General features: G+C 42.7%; 1 protein-coding gene across 2 annotated transcripts; it reads left to right on the top strand.

Moving 5' to 3' along the window:
* Nucleotides 1-2,584: 2,584 nt before the first annotated feature.
* On the top strand, nucleotides 2,585-21,955 carry mfsd2b (MFSD2 lysolipid transporter B, sphingolipid). Of its 2 annotated transcripts, none has more exons than XM_069514797.1 (15): nucleotides 2,585-2,853; nucleotides 3,990-4,342; nucleotides 8,326-8,451; nucleotides 8,566-8,690; nucleotides 13,110-13,233; nucleotides 15,017-15,095; nucleotides 15,183-15,364; nucleotides 16,616-16,706; nucleotides 17,733-17,854; nucleotides 18,329-18,412; nucleotides 18,838-18,921; nucleotides 19,199-19,308; nucleotides 20,324-20,467; nucleotides 20,699-20,875; nucleotides 21,572-21,955. In XM_069514797.1, the coding sequence occupies exons 2-15, from the start codon at nucleotides 4,007-4,009 to the stop codon at nucleotides 21,618-21,620; spliced, it is 1,833 nt and encodes a 610-aa protein (XP_069370898.1). In that variant the 5' UTR covers nucleotides 2,585-2,853; nucleotides 3,990-4,006; the 3' UTR covers nucleotides 21,621-21,955. The 2 variants fall into 2 exon arrangements, with proteins under 2 accessions (XP_069370898.1, XP_069370899.1); XM_069514798.1 differs by lacking the exon at nucleotides 2,585-2,853 and adding an exon at nucleotides 3,613-3,634 and having other exon boundaries at nucleotides 21,572-21,953.
* Nucleotides 21,956-21,989: the final 34 nt, after the last annotated feature.

Below are 21,989 nucleotides of genomic sequence, written 5' to 3'. Positions count from 1 at the left end.
GTTTTTCTTGGCGTGTGTGAGAACACGCGTGTCCTTTTACACAAGTGTGTGTGCTTGCGTCTCTGTGTCCAAGCTTTTCCGCCCGGCCTTTGCGAAGAAGGCGAACGCCATTATCCATCTTCAATATTTAAAGCAATGGGAGGGAGGGACGGAGGGATGTGAGTGTGTGTGCATTTGAGATGACAGCCTCAGAATGGTCAAGGTCAGGGGAAGGAACTCAGCAGCAGAAACATCATAATCCCCTTTTGAAGATTTACCCTCTCATGAGGCCGTGCTGCACATTTTAGGATGTTTTAACCTGAACGTGCAGGCTGTGAGCATCACTCCGTTGACAGCCAGAGGGGGTCTGGCTAAAGAGTAAAAGAGAGCACATTTCCTTTGTGCTACATATTTAATAAGGCTAAGTATGCAGGGAATTACTTTCCCTTTAACTCCCACATTTCCTTTCAGAATGACCCTTTTACTCGCGCAGCAGCCAACCTTTCATTTTGCACATTCCTCTTCACGCATTATCAGAAACATACCCATTCTAATGCAGGTCATATGCCTGACTTCTCATGTCTTGGTGCCTTTTGCTTTGTCAGTAATGTAGTTTTTTTGGTGTGCGTGCTTGGAATTCATTGGAGAGGTGCAGGGTTCAGGAGCCGAGGTCTCCATGACATGTTTGTTGTCATACTCTGAGGAGAGGCTTACTGTGGAGAATAATCATCCTGCGATAAAAGGACTGCTTATGAGGGGCTTTGTGGGGAAAAACAAAGGGCACTCAATATGCCACAAGTCATATAGACTTAAAGGAAAGGGCTCTATAAAAATAGCATGTGTGTGTGTGGGACCCAAACCTGAAAAATGCATAGAAAAAACATACTTTAGTAGATTTAATTGAGTCCAGCCTAAGAATAATTTATTATAAAGCATCCTTTTGTTTAATCGTATCAAGAGTATGAAAGTTTTGTTTATTCAAGAATTATACACCATCACATCTGAACAACATGTTTTTCCATCTGGCTCAAAAGCAGACGGAGAGATAATTAAAATAAATTAAAAAATAATAAGTTCACCCGTAAATCTAAATATGTTGCACATGAGAAAACAGAGTGCACTGTACATCGTAGATTGCACAAAAGTAACACAGCATTAAGTGGAGATGTAAATTGCTCACGTAACATGAAAACAACTGTGAGTGCATTGTACACATTGCATATTACATCAAGGTAGATCCAACAGCAAAATATACCCACAGTGGAAATCAAACTGACATCTTAATCCTGCCAGACAAAGTCGAAACTAAACCGAAATTCTGTTTACTCATCACGATGACTGTGCTTCAGTCTGACACAACAGAGTGTTCAGATTGGGAGGTGGCACAGTGAAATTAATCCACAACTATGAACAAAGTATTTGGTTCTACAGGTTTGGTTTCACAGGGAGTAGACCTGCAGGGAGGGCTGGTGAACTGGTGAGGAAACCTCCTCATAGCAGTGTCTCTGTGCTGTGTTGTTTCCCCCTCTGAGCATTTTACTAACAGGATATTTCAGCCAACAAGCTTGCAAACTACCTGCTCAGTTGGTAAAATAATAAAAATTGATATTTGTAAACCATTTTAAATGTTGTTGTGACCAAATCTGCATTATTGGAAATGGCATCATGAGACTTAATAAGCCCATTATGGGAAATACAAGTCTGAACACTTTGTCCTGTACTGCTTTAAGCATTGACGCCTTACGTACCTTATGCCATCTTGGTACACACTATAATGATGGTAATGGTTATATTATAATGATGGTGATGGTGGTGAGACAGTGTGGAAAATATGTATGTGAAACATGATGGATGCTTGAGCGTCCCTTTGTTGAATTCCTGTCACAGCAACACACCTTTCCAGTTCCTCGTTCCACAGATTTATTGACCGAACCAAACTGTAATTGAAACATTCCTCCACCACATCACTGCATGAGAATGACATTCCCGTTGATTATAGGTGTGTTAGATACTTGTGTATTGATGGAAACATGTTATGGGGTTTTCTCAATCAAGGTGTAAGATGCATCGGCACATACGACTCACTGTTGTGTCGCTGTGTCACTGACACTGTGTCACTGACACTAAACCACTAAGTTAGCCTCAAGGAAATATAACAAAAAGAAATGTTTTATTGCACAGCCTTATACAGTGTGTTTACAGCCAACACACACACATGCACACACACACAGCCATGTGACTTACTCTAACCTTAACCATATTTACTATTTACATAACCTAAACCTAACCTTAACCTAATTTTAACCAACCTGAACCTAAACCTAACCATAAGCTAAACCTAACCTAAACCTCAACCTTAACCTCAACCTAATCTAAACCTAACCTTATCCTGACCTTCATCTAAACATAACCTTAACCTAACCTAAAGCTAAGCTAAACCTAAACCTAACATTATCCTAAACCTAACCTTAAACTAAACCTAAACCTTACCATAAATCATGTCTATCTCAAATCAAATATTTAATGATCTAAGTCATTGGGATTAAAATGTTGTGGCTTTAAGGAAAATAAATCCCTACAATCTGACTGTGTAAATGGAATTAAGTCCAAGAACACACACACACGCACACACACACACACACACACACACACACACACACACACACACACACTGGTGTCCCACAGTATTTACCGTCACGGCCGCTGCAGGGCGCAGCTCCGTCACTGCAGACCCGAACCTCAGAGAGAGTGGAGGCGCGCAGACCATCTCCATCCTCCGCAGTCTCTGTCTCATCCTGCTCTTCTCTCTGACTTAGACCAGCACCTGGCTCACTGACTGACCCACAGCTCCGGCTGCTTCTCCACCAACACGGGGTAAGATGTGTGTCTTCTTCCAGTTGGTGTGTTTTGTGTGGGTTATCGGTGCGCAGAGGAGCGCCTGCTTGATGGATGCACTAACAGTGATAGTAAGATGTGAGCAGACAGCATCACAGTCCTGCACGGGACAGCGACGTGTTCTGCGCGTGCCTGTTCGCTTAGTTCTAAAAGCAGATGTGCAAGCGCGTCAAATGCAGCAAGTGATGGTAACAACCTGGATGACTTGTACACTGACTGGTACTGTGTGTTCGTGTGTGTGTGTGCGTGTGTGCGTGTGCGTGTGTGTGTGTTTGCAAGGGTAGTAATTGTGTTGTTCTGCAAGTCCCCCAGGGTTTGGGTTGGGTTAAGTTAATGTTAGGTTTAGGTTAAGGTATGTGATAAGGTTAGGTACCGGTTTAGGTCAGATTAGGGTTAGGTTAATCTTTACGTTAAAGTCACGCTTACGTAAAATTAAGGTTTGGATTAGGTTTAGGTTAAGGTCAGTTTAGGTTTGGGGTAAGATTAAGGTTAGGGTCAACTTTAGGTTCAGGTCAAGCTTAAGGTTAGGTTCCGGTTAAGGTCAGGTTAGGGTTAGTTTAAGGTTTAGTTTAAGGTCACGTTTAGTTAAAGATTAAGGTTGAGGTTAGGTTTAGGTATGGGGTAAGTTTAAGATTAGCTTTAGGTTTAGTTTAGGTTTAGGTTAAGGGTAAAGTTAGGTTAAGGTTAATGTTAAGGTTAGACAAGTAGGAACTCTAGTTAAGGTTAGAGTAAGTCTCCCTGGGACTCGATGTAAGTCAAGGTAATGTCCTCTAAAGTCATGGAGACACAACTGTGTGTGTGTGTCTGTGGGTGTGTTTGTGTGTGTGTATGTTTGTGTGTGTTTTTGTGTGTGTGTGTGTGTGTGTGATTTCTTGGTGCATTCCTCTGCATCTGTATTCATCTGTGCTCTTATACATTCATGTTTTTTCTAAAGAGCAGGTCTTTGTCTGTGCTCATACATGTGTGTGTTTTTATGCGCCTGCATTCTTGTGCTTGTGTGTTGCAGCACATGCTTGTTATTGAGTGCATGTGTGTGTGTCTCCTTTACATATGTGTGTGTCTCCTTTGCATATGTGTGTGTCTGACTTTGCCCTTCCCTTGTGGCCTCATTCCAGAGCACAACAGCATGTGAATGGCGGCAGTAAGCGGCACCGTTGTCACAGAGGAGCAGGAGGAGCTCCCAGCCCACGGAGCCGTCACTCACACCCAGCACACCCGCAGTCAGAGCCACATCCAGTTCCAGCCTCCGACCTACACCACCCAGTGGCAGGCTCCTCGCTCCGTTGCTCACACGAGGAGTCACAGTCACACACACTTCAGCACATCGTCGCACACGCAGCCTCAGAAGTACGGCTGCCGCCTCACGCACAGTCTCTCAGCCATGACCAAAGGGGAGAGGGGAGTGCAGGGCTCTGTAGGGAAGCTCATCAAGCCCACTGAGCCGCTGTTCCCCAAAACACCTCAGCAGGTAAGATCACCTGTTTGGATGCTGCTTTTCTTTTACTCTACAGGCTGTCATCTCACGTTTTGTTACTCTTTCACCTCACATGCCTGTTACCCTTGGCTGTGTAGTAGGAGAATTTCATGCATCTACAGTTAAGTTTGTCTGTGAGCGACTTGACATGATTGGATGTGGAGAGAGAAGAAGAAAAAAGATGGAAAGTGTGATCTCTATAGTTGCTTATCTGGTTGTGAGTAATCAGCTGCATTGTTTTCCTGTGAACTCTAATCCCCCAGATTGTGGATTCAATGGCTGGAAGTTGATTGTTTTCATATGAGAGAGGTTCTCCCCACTGATGGGATGACCTGCCTGGTGGTGATTGCTGTCTTTTGTCTTTATCCCTGTGATATCCACGGACTTTGGTGACGAGACAGTTATAATCAAGGGCACGACAGGAAGCGAGACAGTAGAAAGGAATAATACTCAATTTTGCAAACACAAGCAGAGCGAGGTGACTTGCGTGTCAGTTTTTTTTGTCCTCTATTATGTCATTTAGCTGAATGCATGATGCCATTAGTGTGTGATAAGTCTGTAAAGCAGCATTCCTCAAGTGTGAGAGTGTCTGTACCGATGCTGCTCACATGCACACACTGTTAAAACAAGGCAAATGGCGTGCTGTCCCATTAGGGAGGCAGAACACCGCCTGATGCAGACAGTGCTTCTTGTAATTCCATGCCACGGCTGTTACTCACTCATTTTCTGTTTTTGATACAATGGCTCACGGGTGCCCATGGCAATGCCACACATGATCTAACCAGTTCTGCCACTGTCTCGTCTCTGCCAAACCTCTAATAATACGCAGTGTTTTGTGTGTGTGTGTGTGTGTTACTGTGACTCTTCTTAGGTGAGGTGGATGATGTGCATGCAAATATGGTGGCAGATCTATGTTTAACTTTCTCTAAATAATACATTAAATAAACATAAATACTGCATATCTGATGTTTTTTCATTCATTCGTTTGAGACAATATTCTAATAATGAAAATCATGGTTCTGTAAGATGGTTGGCATTGTCGCCTTACAGCAAGACAGTTGCCGGTTTGAATCCAGCCTTGGCCGGAGTCTTTCTATCTGGAGCACTGGATGGATGTTTCTTTAAAAAATGATGACAGGTTTAATGAGAACAAAAAATATACATATTATAGTTTATTCTAGTAAAGATGTTTGAATGGCATTGAATAATTTATCTGAAGGACTAGGACAAGAAAAGAATTTCGAGGTTTTATGTATGATACATATCTAATAAGGATGCCTGAGGCGAACATGATACATGAAAGATGTTCCTCTCTTTGTGAATGAGGCAGAATGATGGATCCTTATTCAGTAATGGGTAAACTCTCACAGCTCAAGCGTATGAAGAGCCTCCCAATCCATCAAAAACATAGATTTTAGAAAAAATCCATGCATCTACACATTTTTAAGAGAATAATAAATGAATTGTTACAAATTATGTCCATTTCAGATAAGCCAGTGTCCCCGGGCTTCTGTTGACATTTTAGCGGCCTGATGCCATCGCTGACATATTTCACCTCTCGTACTCGTAATCCCTAATCTGAAGTAATGGGACAAAACCAGCGGCTTTCACTCCCGTGTCCACAATGTGTGTTACGACCTTGAAAACCAAATCAACATTTTAAACTGCTTTATGGATCCATTTGACCAGCTTAACTTTGGCATGCAACATACTGAGTGTGTGCATTTTATTTGCAGAATATAACTAAGCTGGCTCAGGAGCTTTTTTTATCCCCTCCTTCTTTCTTTGTAGTAGAATTATCCTCAATCCTGATTTAAGTTGCGGCGCAGTTCAGGCATTTTAAATTGTTTTCCCCCGAGCAGTTAAAGATTCATTAACTTCAGAGATTAGTCTTATCTGTCCTTGTCCCCTTGCTCCCTTGCTTGTTGATGGTCCGAGCTCCGCAGATGCTCCCTTCACTTTGAGTGTTTCTATAAGCATGTGTGCATGAGGTTTTGTTGGTGCGTCCAGACAACAGTGGACGGGATATCCTGTTTATCCTCTTTGATGATAAGAACTCAGTAATGCAAGCTTGACAGTAAGAGTTTGGAGGGAAAGAATAAGTGTTTAGAGTGAAAGAGAGAGAGACGGAGCAGTGCACAGAGTATTTTTGCACATCATCAGTTAAGCAGCATTCTCCAGACGCCAGAGACTTTGATTTTTTTTCTCTCCAATTAGCTGTAATTGCAGTGAGAGTGGGAGAAGAGAGAGTTTTGAAGTCGGAACCGCCGCACAGCCTTTACTTACCTCTGACCCGCTTGTCTTGAGATTGAATAATTACACACCTCCCTCCTGGTAATTGTCGTTCTCGAACCCCTCCGTGTTTTGATGGGGCACAAAAAAAGAGGAAGAGAAAACGTGAGCAGGATAATAACAGTATGCCGGTCGTGGCTGTGGTTACTTTGGTGATTTCCTTCTTTCATAAAGCTCAGAGGGGAGCAGCTGCGGGCCACTGGATGTGGAGTGACACTGTTTTCTGTGTGTGTGTGTGCGTATGTGTGTGTGTGTGTGTCTGTGTGCCTGACACCAAAGATTGTACACAGAAGCGGGGAACAGCCAATGGTTGATTTGTGTGCACAGCCTCGGAGACAGTCGTAAATATTGGGCTCCTGAGACTGTGGTGTCTTGTCTTATTCATGTGTGAAGATGAAAGCTTGCCCTTCTTTCTACACACACTCAAAGACACACAGACAGACACACACACACACACACACAAAGACACACAGACAGACACACACACACACACAAAGACACACAGACAGACACACACACAGTCATGTGCCTGATGGTTTTAGCAGAGAGGAAACTGAGCTGTGGATGACTTGGTGGGTTTCTCAGGCTCCTCCATCAGCCTCAGTGTCTGCACAGATAGACCACAATCCAAACAGCCGGGGGTCTCCTTCTGATCACACACACACACACACACACACACACACACACACACACACACTTAGAGACAATTTGCATATTTATAAAGGAGTGGAATTTATGAGAAAACAGAGGCCTCACAGTGAATACACCTTCCGTCCACTGTACACCATAGCCAACACATGATGTCGGTACTTGAGTAATTCCACTGAATCACTGAATGACAAGGTGATGGAGACAGAATGCTATTTTGAGCACCCGAGGTAGAATGTGACAGAATTTAGATTATGAATGACTCCAGTATTCACTATCTGTGAGTCACAAGTCTGCTCTCATGACTTAATTAATTCCAAAGCGACACACCTACTTCCCTAATGATGTGTCTGGGGAGAGGTTTTTACCGTTCGTGTGAGCAGGAAGTTACTGGTCTTTGCCATATTAGGAAAAAATATTAAACATATTCATGGAACAAAACTAAAATCAAAAAAAGGAAAGGTAGTTTAGATGGTTAGAATTTTAAGGGTTTCAGGTTAAGATCTGCTCACACATGTTGTTCATTGTTGATTGTGTAATAAAAACGTACAGTTTATCATGTTAAGACCGAATCATCAACGCTTATTCACAAAAAAATGACGCAGTCTTTATTTATATCACTGACTTCTTTTTCCAGAAACGAGTTTGATGAAATATGTGAATAATACATACCAATTATCATCTAAATATATTATTCTTTTACATTTAATGGCCGTAGCCTTGAACTATGATAACACGCCATGAATATGTGACTTGCAAACAATTTGTTTCCATAAATGCTTTCCATTTTGGAGGCAGTCACCATATTTTAAGTTTATTACATTAGATATAAATATTTTATAACAGTAAGCAGTTATTGTGCTTTTTTCAGAGTTGGTCGTCTTTTATTTCTCACATACCCCACTCGCACCTGGAATGTGAGTTGTCACAAGAACGCTTGCAGTGCAGAAAAGTTAATGTGCTCATTAGAATCCTGACCTACAAGGACACCATCATCTTACTCAGTATTTTTTCCCTTGTCACCTTTCTTCCCGCAGACCGACTTGAGCCAGAAGTTGACATTATGCAGTAAGCTGTGTTTCGCTATCGGAGGTGCGCCCAAGGAGGTGGCTGCCAGCGCCACAGCCTTCTTCCTGCAAATCTACCTGCTCGATGTCGCTCAGGTAAAGTCTTTAGAGAGTATTTCTGAAAGTGTGTGTGGATCATGTTTAATGGGTTTTGTAGTTTTGTGCCTGCAAGTGTTGTAAAGTCCAATCTGTCCTTGTTCTGCTCTGCAGATCACAGCCTTCCAGGCCTCTATGGTGCTGTTCATTGGTAAAGCCTGGGGCGCAGTGACTGACCCCATCGTTGGTTTTTTCATTACAAAGAGCAGATGGACCAAGATTGGCAGACTCATGCCTTGGTGAGTTCACTGCTCACATTACGATTAAAAATGCTTGTATTTCTCCATTACTCGTGTATTTCTCATGTTCTAGACCTCATCTTTTCTTTTTTACTAACTCTGTACATTTTACATCTGTGCATTTTTTTGTTTGCTCAAAAGTTGAGCTACACAGTTCTGAAAAAATCTGATAAAATGCATACATACACTGACAACCTATAATATTGTCATTACAGGTTATTGGCACAAACGAAAATGATTAAAGTCTGAATTAATTCACAAATTGATATTGCTGAGCTGTAAAGCATTATTTACAATTACCTTACATCATGAAAATCTAGGAAGCATGTTTTGTGGCTCAGAAAGTAGAGCTGGCTGTACACTAACTAGAGGGTCGGTGGTCTGATACCCAGCTCCTGCAGTCTGCTTGTGAAAGTGTCTTTGGGCAAGATACTGAACTGCAGTGTGAATGGTTTGAATAGAAAGGATGCACGGGAATGGATGGATGTGGCTTGTAGTGTAAAGCAATTTGAGTGGTTGATAAGGCAAGAAATTATAAATAATTATAGTCCATTTACCATTTTGGGTTGTTGCTCTACTCCAAAGTTATGTGACAATTTAATAGGTCATAGATCATCTAGACAATAGATTTATTTCTTTTATTTCAAGAAAGTAATCTTGGGTAAATCATCCTACTCTCCTCATTGAAGACACATTTAAGTGCTGCTGCTGTTGATGTACAGCTGAGCTTGCATAAAGCTCTGTAATTTGTTGACAGATTATGAAACACGTCTTGGTTTCCTCCCACTCCCTCAGACACAACAGAGGTCGCTAATGTTTGTGTGAGATCTCAACAAAAACAAGCCTCATGCTCCAGATTTTAAAAAAGATTATTCTCAGGTCTCTCACCTGAGGATTGCGCTGCATAAACAGCCATTGTGCTTTAATTACACTGTTCCTGGTGCTCCCTCTGATGAGCTATACATACAGTAATTCAAGGGCGTGGGCCATTTCTGTTTTTTTTGCGGTTGATGCCCGACAATAAGTTTGCAGCCATGGGAGCTCATCTGCGTTCTTTCAAAACTCTCCTTCAACTTAGCCGGTGTGTGACATATCATCACGTCTGTAACCCCACATCATACAGGTTGTCTTTGTTGTGTCTCATGACCTTCAAGTTTAGTTGTCCTTAGCTGTGTCTCAAGTCAGGGGCTGCATCCTTCGGAAGGTGCAGTCTTCCCGGCCCACGAAGAAGAGGCGATCAACATGGGCCACGCAGACCATGAAGACCAAGTCGAAATGAGACGGTCTGGTCTACAGAGGATTTCTGTGATTGGCTAACTTGTCACCAGCTTGATAACAGAGTTGAAGTTGGATACGTCAAGAAAGTTCTATTGCCCTTTTTTTTAACATGCTACCTGTTAGGTTAAGTTGAAACTTGATACTCAAGCTTGATGTCTCACCAAAGCAAAATGCAAAGGATGCAACCCTGAATTCAGACACATTGGTTGTGTCTAATAGATTATATATAGCTATGACCACATTTTCCATTAATCACCATTTTCAATGGTGAGTTTTAATCGGCTATGTGTGTATGCTTTTGTGTGTGTGTGTGTGTGTGTGTGTGTGTCTGTGTGTGTGCAATATATTATGAACACACTAGCCTGACATTTACTGTAATTACACTGCCTTATGCCTTCTGCATTATAAACCATAGATTACTCACAAGCTGACAGTGTTGAAGGGGGGCAGGTCCACTGTGGCTGGTCGTGCTCAGCAGCAGGCTTATGCTGATGGCTGTTAAATCAGATTTGATTACCTTTGGGAAGCTGTAGGGGTGTTTGAGTGTGTGTGTGTGTGTGTGTTCGGAAAGTCCCCTCTGTCCATCCAGCAGGAAGTGCTTTTCCTCGTCTGACTGTCCCATCCACGCCGAGACATAAAGAGATTTGTATCTTGGCCTGAGCTCTTAAGGATGGAGTCATTTAGACCAACATGTTCCTGTGGCTGTTGAGGTGTTTATTATTTTGTGATCGTAGTTGAGCATCATCCCACAAGCAAGTAAAAATGTAGTTTTTCTCACACAAGATTGTTTCTGTAAGTGAAAGACTATGTGACAGTAAGAGAATATCAATGGTGGAAGAAGTACTTCTTTATTTATAAGTAAAAGTACCAATACAGTTATAAATAAATTGTAAAATCCACTTAAGTAAAGAAGTATGATCACTTACAAAATCTGGTATCATTATACATTATATTACATAGATTAATGAATCATTATTAGATGAATAAATGCGTCAGTACATAGTATTTTAATACATATGCAGCCACCTCTAACCACTTTGCTCGGTTAGTTTTATCAAATGGTTCCCAGCCGGGGCGTCAGTCTCCCCTCTCAAAGGGTCTCAAAGTAAATCTGGTGGGTCGTGAGATGATTAATGAGAAAAAAGAGAAAGAAAGGAAAAATAAAAATAATGCTCTGCTGCGCAAATCTGTTTTCACTTTTTGGAGAATATTTCTGTGATATTTGCTTTCGGTGTCAAAGAGTTGTTTAAACGATTACCATCTGAGAATTTTGGAGGGAGAATCACTCTCTGGTGGCTCTGCTGACAAGTCAGACGTCTAAAAACTACAAACAGGGGCCCCACTCAGACACTACAGTCTTCTGTATATCTCAAGTATTTCCAATGTAAAATCTTAAAGGAGAATTTACACATCGAAGTTTGTTTATAGATAGGTTTATAAGTTGTGAATAACTAGTGCAGTGCCTATTTTAAACCTGCCTCTTTTCTTAGCCTGTGTTGATGCTGGTTGCAGCTTTCTTTCTGAAACTGTATATCTAAACCCTGACGTTTTGTCCCCACCGCTGCGATGAGCTGTTCACCTGTTCATTCAAAGTTCTATGAAGCTTGGTTCAGTACGCAAAACCCTGAACTGGAGAATCGTTGCTGTTGTTGGGATCGAAAACCTCACTAATGTTGATGAGTCCCATCAGGATTGCTCCAGAGCTCTGGTCGGTGTGAAGTGTGAAGCCGATAAAATGGAAATACTCAAGTTCAGCAACTACTAAAATCTGGGATAAATAGGACCCATGATATTTGACTAAAAGTAGTTAGGTAATTATTATGTTTTGGCTATATGAACACTACAAAACCCAAAATTGTCCAAGGAAACACTCTCACCTATCAGACCTCTTCTAAATCCCCTCTGTTCCACTGCACATCGTCTAATTAGCCTGCTCTAAGTGTCCCAGACAAGTCAGTGAGGACACTATTGTAAGTGTCAGCATCCTATCAACCTCCTCCGTCTTAATTAAGACTGTGCAGATAACTGTAGGTGTGAATGTGCATTAATGCGTCGCTGCATGGGTGAGACAGTCAGACAGTGTTTTAAGCATGCATGCCTTCCCCCCGAGCACAGTCATCTTGCAGGAACATTCTAAACTGTCCCATTCACCCGTGCGGACCCCGGGGCCCTTTCATTGCTCAACATGACCGAGCGGTCAATACTGCAGCACCAGCGCTGTTGGCCCGCCTTTGTTTAAGCAAACAATCGGGAGGAGAGTGGGGATGGGCGGGCTGGACCATGCTAGAAATGACGAAACTGGCCTCTCTCTACCTCTTTCTCCCGCTTTCTCTCTTCATAGTTCACAGTGCGGAGGAGGTCAGAGGTCAGAGCGACGGCAGGTTTTGTCACAGTCACCTAAATTCCATCCGCGCCTATATTTTATCATTAGATGTGCTGGTGGTACTGGCCTTTAGTCCAGATGACAAATACTCTCTGTTTGCTCTTGAAAAGAAAGGGAGGAGAAAGTCCGATGATGTATTGCTGTTTGCACATGTCTCGTACTGTTGACCGTCCATCATCTGCCCTTTCCTCTTCCTTTTTAAAACATGCAGCTGTTTGCTTTAACCATAATGACACATACCAGTTGTTTACTTATGAATTATACATGGTCCATGGACTGTATCGCCCCCAAGTCCTGAGAAAAACACAACACAGCAGAAATGCTTCATGCTGCGTTTGCTTGAGTGTGTACTGCATATTTATGTGTGTGTGTGTGTGTGTGTGTGCATGTGTACGTGCAATGATATGTATGGGTTTTAGAAGATTGTGGTCATTCCATTGCTTGCGTGTCCCTCCCAGGACAGATTCCTGCCATACTTACAACAACATAATCATTGAGCAGTCAGCTTAGTCCAACTGTAATCTGCCTGAAATATGGTCTGATTTTAACACCGCTTTGAAAATTACATAACACAGCCACTGTCATGCATTTTCTGACGGCTTGAAGTGCTGACAGCGGCTGCTTTTGTAAATCACAGAGGCATAAAAGTTATTCATATAATTGTCTTCCTTCAGGGCGAGAAAAATGTAGGGCAAATATAAAAAAAAGTTGTTATTGCTTTTTCACCAATTCCACAAGTTTGTGTCTGTGTTCTGCAGGATGGTGGGTTGCAGTCCATTCCTGGTGGTCTCCTACTTCTACCTCTGGTTCGTTCCTCCTTTCATCGGCGGCAGGTTCATCTGGTACCTGGGCTTCTACTGCCTCTACCAAACTCTCATCACTGTAAGTGTTGCATGCACGCTCTTTCAGAACCTCTGTGTATGTCATGTTTAATAAAAAAACAAAAAAAACACATTGGTGCGTGATACTTCATATTGCCCAGCAGGACGTCCAGTGAGTAACATAGATAAAAGCTCCAGTTGATACCAGAGATGATACTTTACATACCGTACAGATAAAGCGCTACGAACTTTGAAGAGAAGATGATTGCCGTCATCTCATGCCAGCCGCCGACAGCTCCTGGGGAGATTCACAGTTTGATTTGTGAGACGAGCAGCAGATTAGAGCCCAGATACTTCACCTCAAAGGGAAGTGTAGTTATTTAGGTTGCCTTTTGTTATTATGGAACCTCTCTGCTCTGCCCTGCTCTGGGGTAACCCATATAACATGTGCTGCAGAGCGTGTAGACCGCCGCGGCCGCACTGTGGCGAGCTGTAATGGCATGTCATTCTAACTACTTGATAAGTACATGGTCAGCCCTGCCAGGAACCTCTCGCTGGGTAAATGCTGGTTACCTCTTTTAGCCTCCCCTTCATTGTCTCTGGATCTGGTGTTTGTGTGGCGTTTGCTGGGAATGGCCAGCTGCCGTCTTTCAGAGGGTCGCAGTCTGTAAACAAGAGGTTAGAGTGCAATATGTCGTCCGCTCATGCAATCAACGGATAAAGGGTTTCCATCAAATTAATCACTTCTCACTTCCATCGTGATGGGATAAATATTCACGCGCAATTCTATAAATGTTTGCATCCAAGAAAGGCCCCGTAAATCACATGCTGTAGAAGCAGCAGAAGAGGCAGAAAAAAAAAAATCACGGCCGCATTTATTTTCATCGCATGCTCGTTTGGCCGCAGTGCTGACTGAGCCCTTGTGTAAATTACAAAGCGAAGTAGAACTGGGTTTGCTCGCCTATTCTCTGGGAGAGGTGGTGAGGAAGGAGAAAACAGATCTGAGGTTTGCCAACATGGAAACTGCAGAGATTGCGTTTAGTATATATAGTCAGCGAGGAGAATATTTTGCATCCGTTTTTTCACGGGAACACGTAGATGAAAGACGACTAAAGATATCTGGGGTGTTCCCATCTGATTGTGAGTCAAATGTTAAATGCTAACGAGGACAAAAGTTCGACTTTTGTTTGTGACACTGGGAGGCTGATTTAGGCCAAAGAGGTGCGATGGGTGATGAGTGTCTTAGGTATAATCTTTGGCAAGTTCAACCACAGACTGTATAAAAAGATTGACGACGTGTCTCCAACTTCCTTCCATTGAACAAAGAATGAAGCCAAAATATCCTGGACACGGGAGCCACCATCTTGTGCTTTTGGCATCATTTTGATCCGGGGTCTGCAGAGTAGCGATTGTAGTGTCAGAAGCAGTTTCAAGGTCACACACTCTCGACCAATCATGAGTCAGTCTCAGCTGTCCATCATGACATTATACCAGTTTTTATTGCATCTATTGAGACTTACGAGAAAAAATTGCAGTTACATCATTGTGATAAGAACTGCCTAAAATATCAAAACCATGTACTTTGTATGTGAATTTTTTCCTTGGCCCATGTCCCATCCACTAACACGGGGGAAGCAAATAGGAATTTTGACTTGATGGCTTATGACATTAATAGCAGTCCATCACAGTGTAGCCCCAACATCATTAGTATTCGTATTCATCCTCTGGGGACCAAGGATGCTTGTTGACAGTTTCAAATTGCTGACTTTTCCAGCTGCTGTGTCAGAATGAAATAATTAGTTGTTTTAACTAAACCACAACTGTGTCTCTTTGTTCCATTTTAGTGTTTCCACGTGCCTTACTCCGCTCTCACCATGTTCCTGAGTACAGAACAGAAGGAGAGAGACTCAGCCACTGCCTACCGTAAGATCTTACAGTATGAGAGAGGTTACTGAGCAGTTATAAATGTACTTGACTGTAACAATTGTATCTGTAATCACTTGATTGCAGGAATGACAATGGAGGTTCTGGGGACACTGGTGGGAGCTGCCATCCAGGGCCAGATTGTGGCCAGCGCTCACACGCTGAAGCACTGCCCGACTCACAACGTGTCCACCGGTTACCTTGGCAACAGCAGCGGGGCAGAGATCGTCAAGAGCCTGGTGCGCTCGCAGGACTACCTGTCACACGCTGTAAGTGTCACGGTCAAGCCCAGGTGTGCTCAAACTAGGCCACAGAGTTGGTTTGAAAATAACTTTGGGAGCGTCAGGTTAACATGGAGCTGCAGCGTGTGTGCTCAAGGCGGTTTACTTTTCCTAAACACCCGAGTGAAAAGGACGATTGTTCGAAAATAGGTCCACATTATAGAGCGTCGCCAGGTTCTGACATCCAAATGGGCTTCGTGTTTCAACCCAAGTAACCCACGGGTTTGAAAGGAGACGCCACTGTTTGATATCTGAACCCGACATCCTGAGCCGGCTCCCCTCACAAGACCACAAAGGGGGTTCCACCCTCACATCTCCAAAGTGTGGCCCCATTACACCGAGGGGTCTCCACAGTCTGTAACTCATTAAGTCTATTTATACCTCACCCAGCACATTTGAAAGACACCATATTCAATACTCTGGGAATATTAGTCTTTTTACTTCAAGGAGACTGCAACTGAGTTGACAGAGTCTTATCCACATATCAGTTTGCAGAGCTGCAAATAAACACGGCCCCCGCTGCTGTGAATCTATCATGTGAAGATGAAACAAGCCAAGAGTCCAGACTGTCCTGGATTTTGGTCGCGCCACAGCTATTTGGGATTGAAATGGGTGCTTTTCCAATGGATTTTGGGTGAACCCTATCAGGGGCGACCCGCTGGCCGTGCCAAACCCTCCGCAGCCACCCGCCGAATTCCTCCGCGGTCGCTGGTGAGGGTGGCACACCGTCTGCGTCTGCCCTCGGAAACAGGGAGCGTTTGATGTGCGTAAATAATAATGAGTTGCTTGGGCTGAGCCACACATGGAAAAAACAGCAAACAAACAGAGGTTGTTTAAGGCAGAGCAGTTCCTGTCGGGGTATTTCAGCTTTAAACGGTTAAGGCTGTATTTTGGGATGCAGATGTACTTGAGGTTTGCTTCCTGTTTATGCTTGCATTTCCACAGTGCGTGTGTGAAGCGTGTGAGTTTGCACTTTTAAACCGATGTGGAAAAACAACACAGAAAGTAAATCATACTTTGAAGAAAAAAACACCAGTCAGAATAAAAACTGACACCTACTGTGGCAGCTTTCTCCACAATGAGACGTATGACAAATTGCAGAGTCCCTTAAATTTTTCAGGCATTTGGGAAGAGGATGAATTAAAGATTGAGGCAGAGGCTCAGAATAGATTTGCGCGCACCTCTTTAAGGACAGATGGATTGATGTAGGTTTTGCATGTTTGTTCTGTCTCTCCGCAGAGGGAGGTGTACATGATCGCAGCCGGTGTTATTGGAGGAGTGTTTCTCATCTGCACGGTGGTGATGTTCCTGGGAGTTAAAGAGAGAGACGGTAAGGCTTTCTGTGTGTGTGTGTGTGTGTGTGTGTGTGTGTGTGTGTGTGTGTGTGTGTGTGTGTGTGTGTGTGTGTGCGCGTGTGTGTGTGAACAGAAAAGGCTGTCATAAAATGTATAACTCTCATAGTTGATGAATCATTTAAGTGTTTTATTAAGCGAAGAAATGTAAAACTTGATGTGGCCCCAGCTTCTCAGATGTGAGGATTTGCAATGATTTCTTTTTAAATACTACACAGGAAAATTCTCCCAATAATCCCCTTAAATTAAATCAAGCCGCACCAAATTACACACAATAATAGATATCATTCCCCTAAATATGTTTGATTAGTTTCATCAAGAACTATGAATTATTCACAGGGAAAATGGTGAAAACGTTTAAACAGTCCTACATCTCCTGTAGGTTAAAGACAGTGAAAGAATAACCTGGATTCAAACCCTAATCAGGATCTGCTCCAGAAATGTATGGATTCTTCTCTGATCCTTTCACCATATTTAGTGATGATCCATCCAGGAGTTTTTGTGTAATGCTGCTAACTAACAGACAAACAAATGCAGATGAAAACTTAACCTTAGTGCTGGAGGTACCGGTTTTAGTTGGGGATAGAATTAGTAACCTGGGGGCATCCTTCAACTTCAACATTCCAAAATCTATGTCTGACTGCAAGGTGTATTTTGACTGTGCACCTTTGTTGAATGGAAGCCACAGAAGTCATGAAATTCACTTTCTTTTTTTTAAGCTGAATGAGTTGCATGCCATGGATGATACTTGAATAGGAACAAGGTATTTCAATGACATGTTTACAGACTTACATATGTATATAATCATCTTTTACAGTATAGCTGCACGCATTTGTAGGCTGGAACCCTGCCACTCACCGATCTTTATTACGCTATAAATGTCAACTCTCAGTGGGACAAACAGCCTCCACTGCAATGCAGGGGCATCTCCACCTCCACCTTATCTTACTGCATGATACCCGATACCCCGCACACGCTCACGCTCTATATTCCACATGTCTCAGATCCCTACGCCCCGAGGACAGAGAAGCAGATCCAGTTCTTCCAGGGCTTCATCCTGGTGATGAGACACGGACCGTACCTCACTCTCACCGCCGCGTTCCTCTTCATCACCGTCGCCATTCAGGTAAATTTTAAATTTATCGAGGCAGCTCTTCTCAGACATGACACCCGACATTACGGTAAATGGAGCCGGTCCTGGATCCTGACAATGCAGGAGAATTGCTGGCGCTCAATGTTGATTTGATCAATGTCGAAGAGCACTTAACTGAAAGCTCATGTTTTTTTAAAGCCTCAGGACTCTGGAGGGTGATGCCAGCCACACGCATCCTTTCTTTTTTTTATGTCTGTCACATGTAGGCAGAGTGTTAGACTCTCCCACATTTGCATCACGTCTGTTACTGTATATACCCCCCCTCAGAGGAGGTGTCAGTTGTCATTTGTGTGAGCTGGGAATAAATCACTGCACACAACAGGCGTCAGCAGCTTCTCCAGTCACTTAGTTTGGCGCTCAGAGCAGCGAGCTGAGTGCCCAGCGACACTGCTGAATAGACAAGCGAGCGGAGTGAATATCTGAACGTTTGATCTCTGATCTCTGCAGCTGGTACAGAGCAACTTCGTCCTCTTCTGCACCTACGCTGCCGACCTGAGGGATCACTTCCAGAATATTGTGCTGACCATCCTGGTGAGTGCAGCTGCAGGCACAGATTCACCTCACAAGCCCTCAAACACCTGTAACGTAGACATACTGGGAAATGTGACTACACAACACAAAATCATCAGCACTTGTAGAATTTGCACACACACTTGTGCTCATTGTTGTCATCATGTAAACTTTAAGTCATATTCCCCATTACTCTTTTATTATTTCAGAATACGTCATTAGATTCATACCAAGGATTCCCTGGCAATAAGGGGAATCATTTGTTTTCACTATAATTTCATCCATAAGAACCACACTGATAGAATGTTTGACTATTATGGTCGAATGATAAAACCACTAGAAGTAAAACTCTTTTCAAATGGGGGTCTGTGGTTTAGTTTTTGTCCTTGAAGTGCAAAATGTTTCTGAACCATCATGTGATGAGCTCTCTGTGTGTGTTAACCCAGGTTTCTGCCGTGATAAGCATCCCACTGTGGCAATGGTTTTTGCAGAGGTTTGGGAAAAAGACAGCAGCTTTCTGCGGTATCACGGTGAGTGCAGTTTTTATTTTGGTTTTTCCACAGCAGCCTCAGAAACTAGTTCGCGCTAATGTTTGTGCCACCTTGTGGACAAATTTGGGACTGTGGCATCCTTCTTTTAATCACAGAAACATGCCGCCACTCAGAGAGAGCAGCCCTCAACCAGGGCCCAAAAAATATATCATGTTATTAGAAGATATATATATAGGTTTTAAAATCTACACAACATTTGTATGCATGAAATAGAATAAATGATGCATTTAAACATCTGTCTGTTCTGTCTATCCAGTGGATCATGCCCTTCACCTTGATGCTGGTGTTCATCCCTAACGTGGTGGTGGCCTACGTCGTCGCTGTCTCCTCTGGACTCAGTGTGGCTGCCTCGCTCCTGCTGCCGTGGTGAGACTCAGCACTTCAGAGCACGCTGCGATCAAGTGGATCAAAATCCTGACAAATCACTTCTGACTATGCTTTTTCTTCACGAGGAAACATCTGTCGCAAAATCAGATGAATCAAGAGTTTCTACTATTTTTTCAGGGGTGCCCCAGTTTTTTATTTCAAACTTGGACCAGGCAGAATGAAGACTCTCAGTTTCCCTCTGGTACTTAGATTCTGTCTTTGACCTTGTAATAGACGTTTAGGCGTCTCCCTGCCATCTGTCTAGTGTAGGTTCAGGGAAACCCCCTGAAAGACTGAAAACTATTAAAAGAAATACAGTGTAACAATGAAATACACGTAACAGTTCACATCAAATCAACTTATAACCTCATTCAAAATCAACTGAACGTCTGATTTTGTTTGTGTACGTCCAGCCCCGCAACATGTTTGTCTGCGCTGTGGCTCGGCAGTTCATGTCAGTCCCCTTTGATTTCAATCATTATTCAAAACACAACAGTGCACCAACATGCTGTTAGTGGTGAGTTCTTGCCCAGAGCCCGCCCCCCCATGCATTCACCCAGGTCAAACCATGGTCACAGAAGTGATGTCATCTTTAAGAATTAGAGGCTACGTAAGTGCTTGGACTATAAATCATCTATACTATCATTGAGTTAAATCAGTTCCTAAGGTAAAGCAGCGTCTTCTCTATCAGTGTGTATGTGCTCCTCACTCATCTCCCTAAAAACCCCAAATTACAGGGGCCTCCCACTGCGACGTGTTTATTTTGGAAGGGGCTGATTGTTTATCCAGTGTGTGGGCTGAGACCGCTGCTCATCATCTAATCGTGTTATTAGCTTCTGTAATTTTAGCCCATGGGTTTGCTTTTTTTCTTGCATTGCTGCTGGTTGTGTAACGTGAGGGAGGTCTCAGACGCACATCAGCTTCAAATGTACCATGTTGAAGAGTGATAGAGTCTATTTAGACAACGCACACATGCACATATATTAATTCAGTTCTGCACGTGTGTGTGATCCAGGTCTATGCTGCCAGATGTGGTGGATGACTTCAGACTGGCCAACCCCTACTCCAAAGGCCACGAAGCCATCTTCTACTCTTTCTACGTCTTCTTCACCAAGTTCGCTGCCGGCATCTCCCTGGGAGTGTCCACCCTCTGTCTCGAGTGAGTCTGCGTTAACACCACACGTGCACTGTTTATTTTTTCACACTGCACGGCGCTCTGTATCTGCGCTCGGCCAGTCATGATACATAGCAACAATGCATTAAGCCCAGATCTGATGCATAATTCATCGTGCAGAGGGGGTCGAGTTTGCTCATTTGAAGAGTGTTGTCGCGACAGGCTGGATGTCGATTTCCTCTAACCTGTGCTTAAATGGTCTCTGTGTGTGTGTAGGTTTGCAGGCTATGACACCGGTGCCTGCAAACAGCCTGCTGCTGTCGTGTACACCCTGAAGCTGCTGATTGGAGCTGCTCCAGTGGCCTTCATTGTCACAGGCTTGATGATCCTACTCCTCTATCCCATCAGTGAAGACGTGCGGCTCAGGAATAAACTCTGCCTGGACGAACTACGGTGAGTCTTCACAGGTTCACTCCAACACCAACATATAAAGGAGCACTGCGCCTGTTTTACACGTTTAGTTCATTCTATGATTATTATTATGTCTTCTGTAGCGATTGAGAGAGCTTTGATTGGATTATTAGGGTTATTTCTTTGACACTGATGTTATAATTTTAATAATAATAATAACTTGGTTTATACAGCACCTTTCAAGATACCCAAAGAGCTAGGGAAGCTTTTTTTAAAATTCTGAAATGTATTTTAGTCAAGTTTCATAGACGTTAGAAAAGCTAGTGACTACTATTACTACTACTACTTCTAATAATAATAATGATAATAATAATAATACCTTGGACTTACTTTGTACCTCTCAAGCCAGCTAAGGAATTAGGAAAACTTTTGGAAATACAATCATCGCAATTCAGGATAAATCAACTTTCATTGACAACATTTTGTGTCTGGTTAGCGCCTACCTGTGGCCACTTTAGGTTACAACATAGATGACCCTTAAATATCTGAATTGTTGAACAAAATATTGAATGGTCAGCTGCCCCAGTAGATAAATGTTTTTCAGTAGAAAGTGGGATATTTCTCTGAAGTGTAGTAAAATCTATTATAAGTAGGAGAAAATGGAAATAAAAAAGTGCAAGTGCTGTAAATGCTCTTCACACCAGTGTAACATGTCACTCATATTCATGTCTCCCACAGGAAACAAAGCATCAGCTCCAGAACTACGGAAGATTTGAACAACGTGTGACTTGAACCTTGACTGGAGTGAATAACAACAACAAAGCCACGTATTCCAGTGACACTGGAAGTTTGATGAATGGTGTATATTACACTGATAAATAGTTCAATTGTTTTAATGTAAACATTCTTTGTTTCATTTTCACATGTACTGGATAGTCATCTTGGACATATATATATAAATATATATATATAAAAATATATAAGATTACCTAATTTATATAAATGAATGTATATTACTATTATTTGCTGTGTTTAGCTCTACAACACTGTTATTTATTTATGATGTATAATTACAGAGAGTTGATGATATGAAATGAATAAATGTTGTAGAGGTTGGTTGGTAGACAATAAATGCTTGTGTTGTGTTTCTTTCCAG

Source organism: Paralichthys olivaceus, chromosome 19 (assembly GCF_024713975.1).
Source record: "Paralichthys olivaceus isolate ysfri-2021 chromosome 19, ASM2471397v2, whole genome shotgun sequence".
NCBI classification, from domain to species: Eukaryota; Metazoa; Chordata; class Actinopteri; order Pleuronectiformes; family Paralichthyidae; genus Paralichthys; species Paralichthys olivaceus.
The sequence above is the reverse complement of the archived record's forward strand: the minus strand, read 5'-3'. Positions and strand labels throughout refer to the sequence as shown.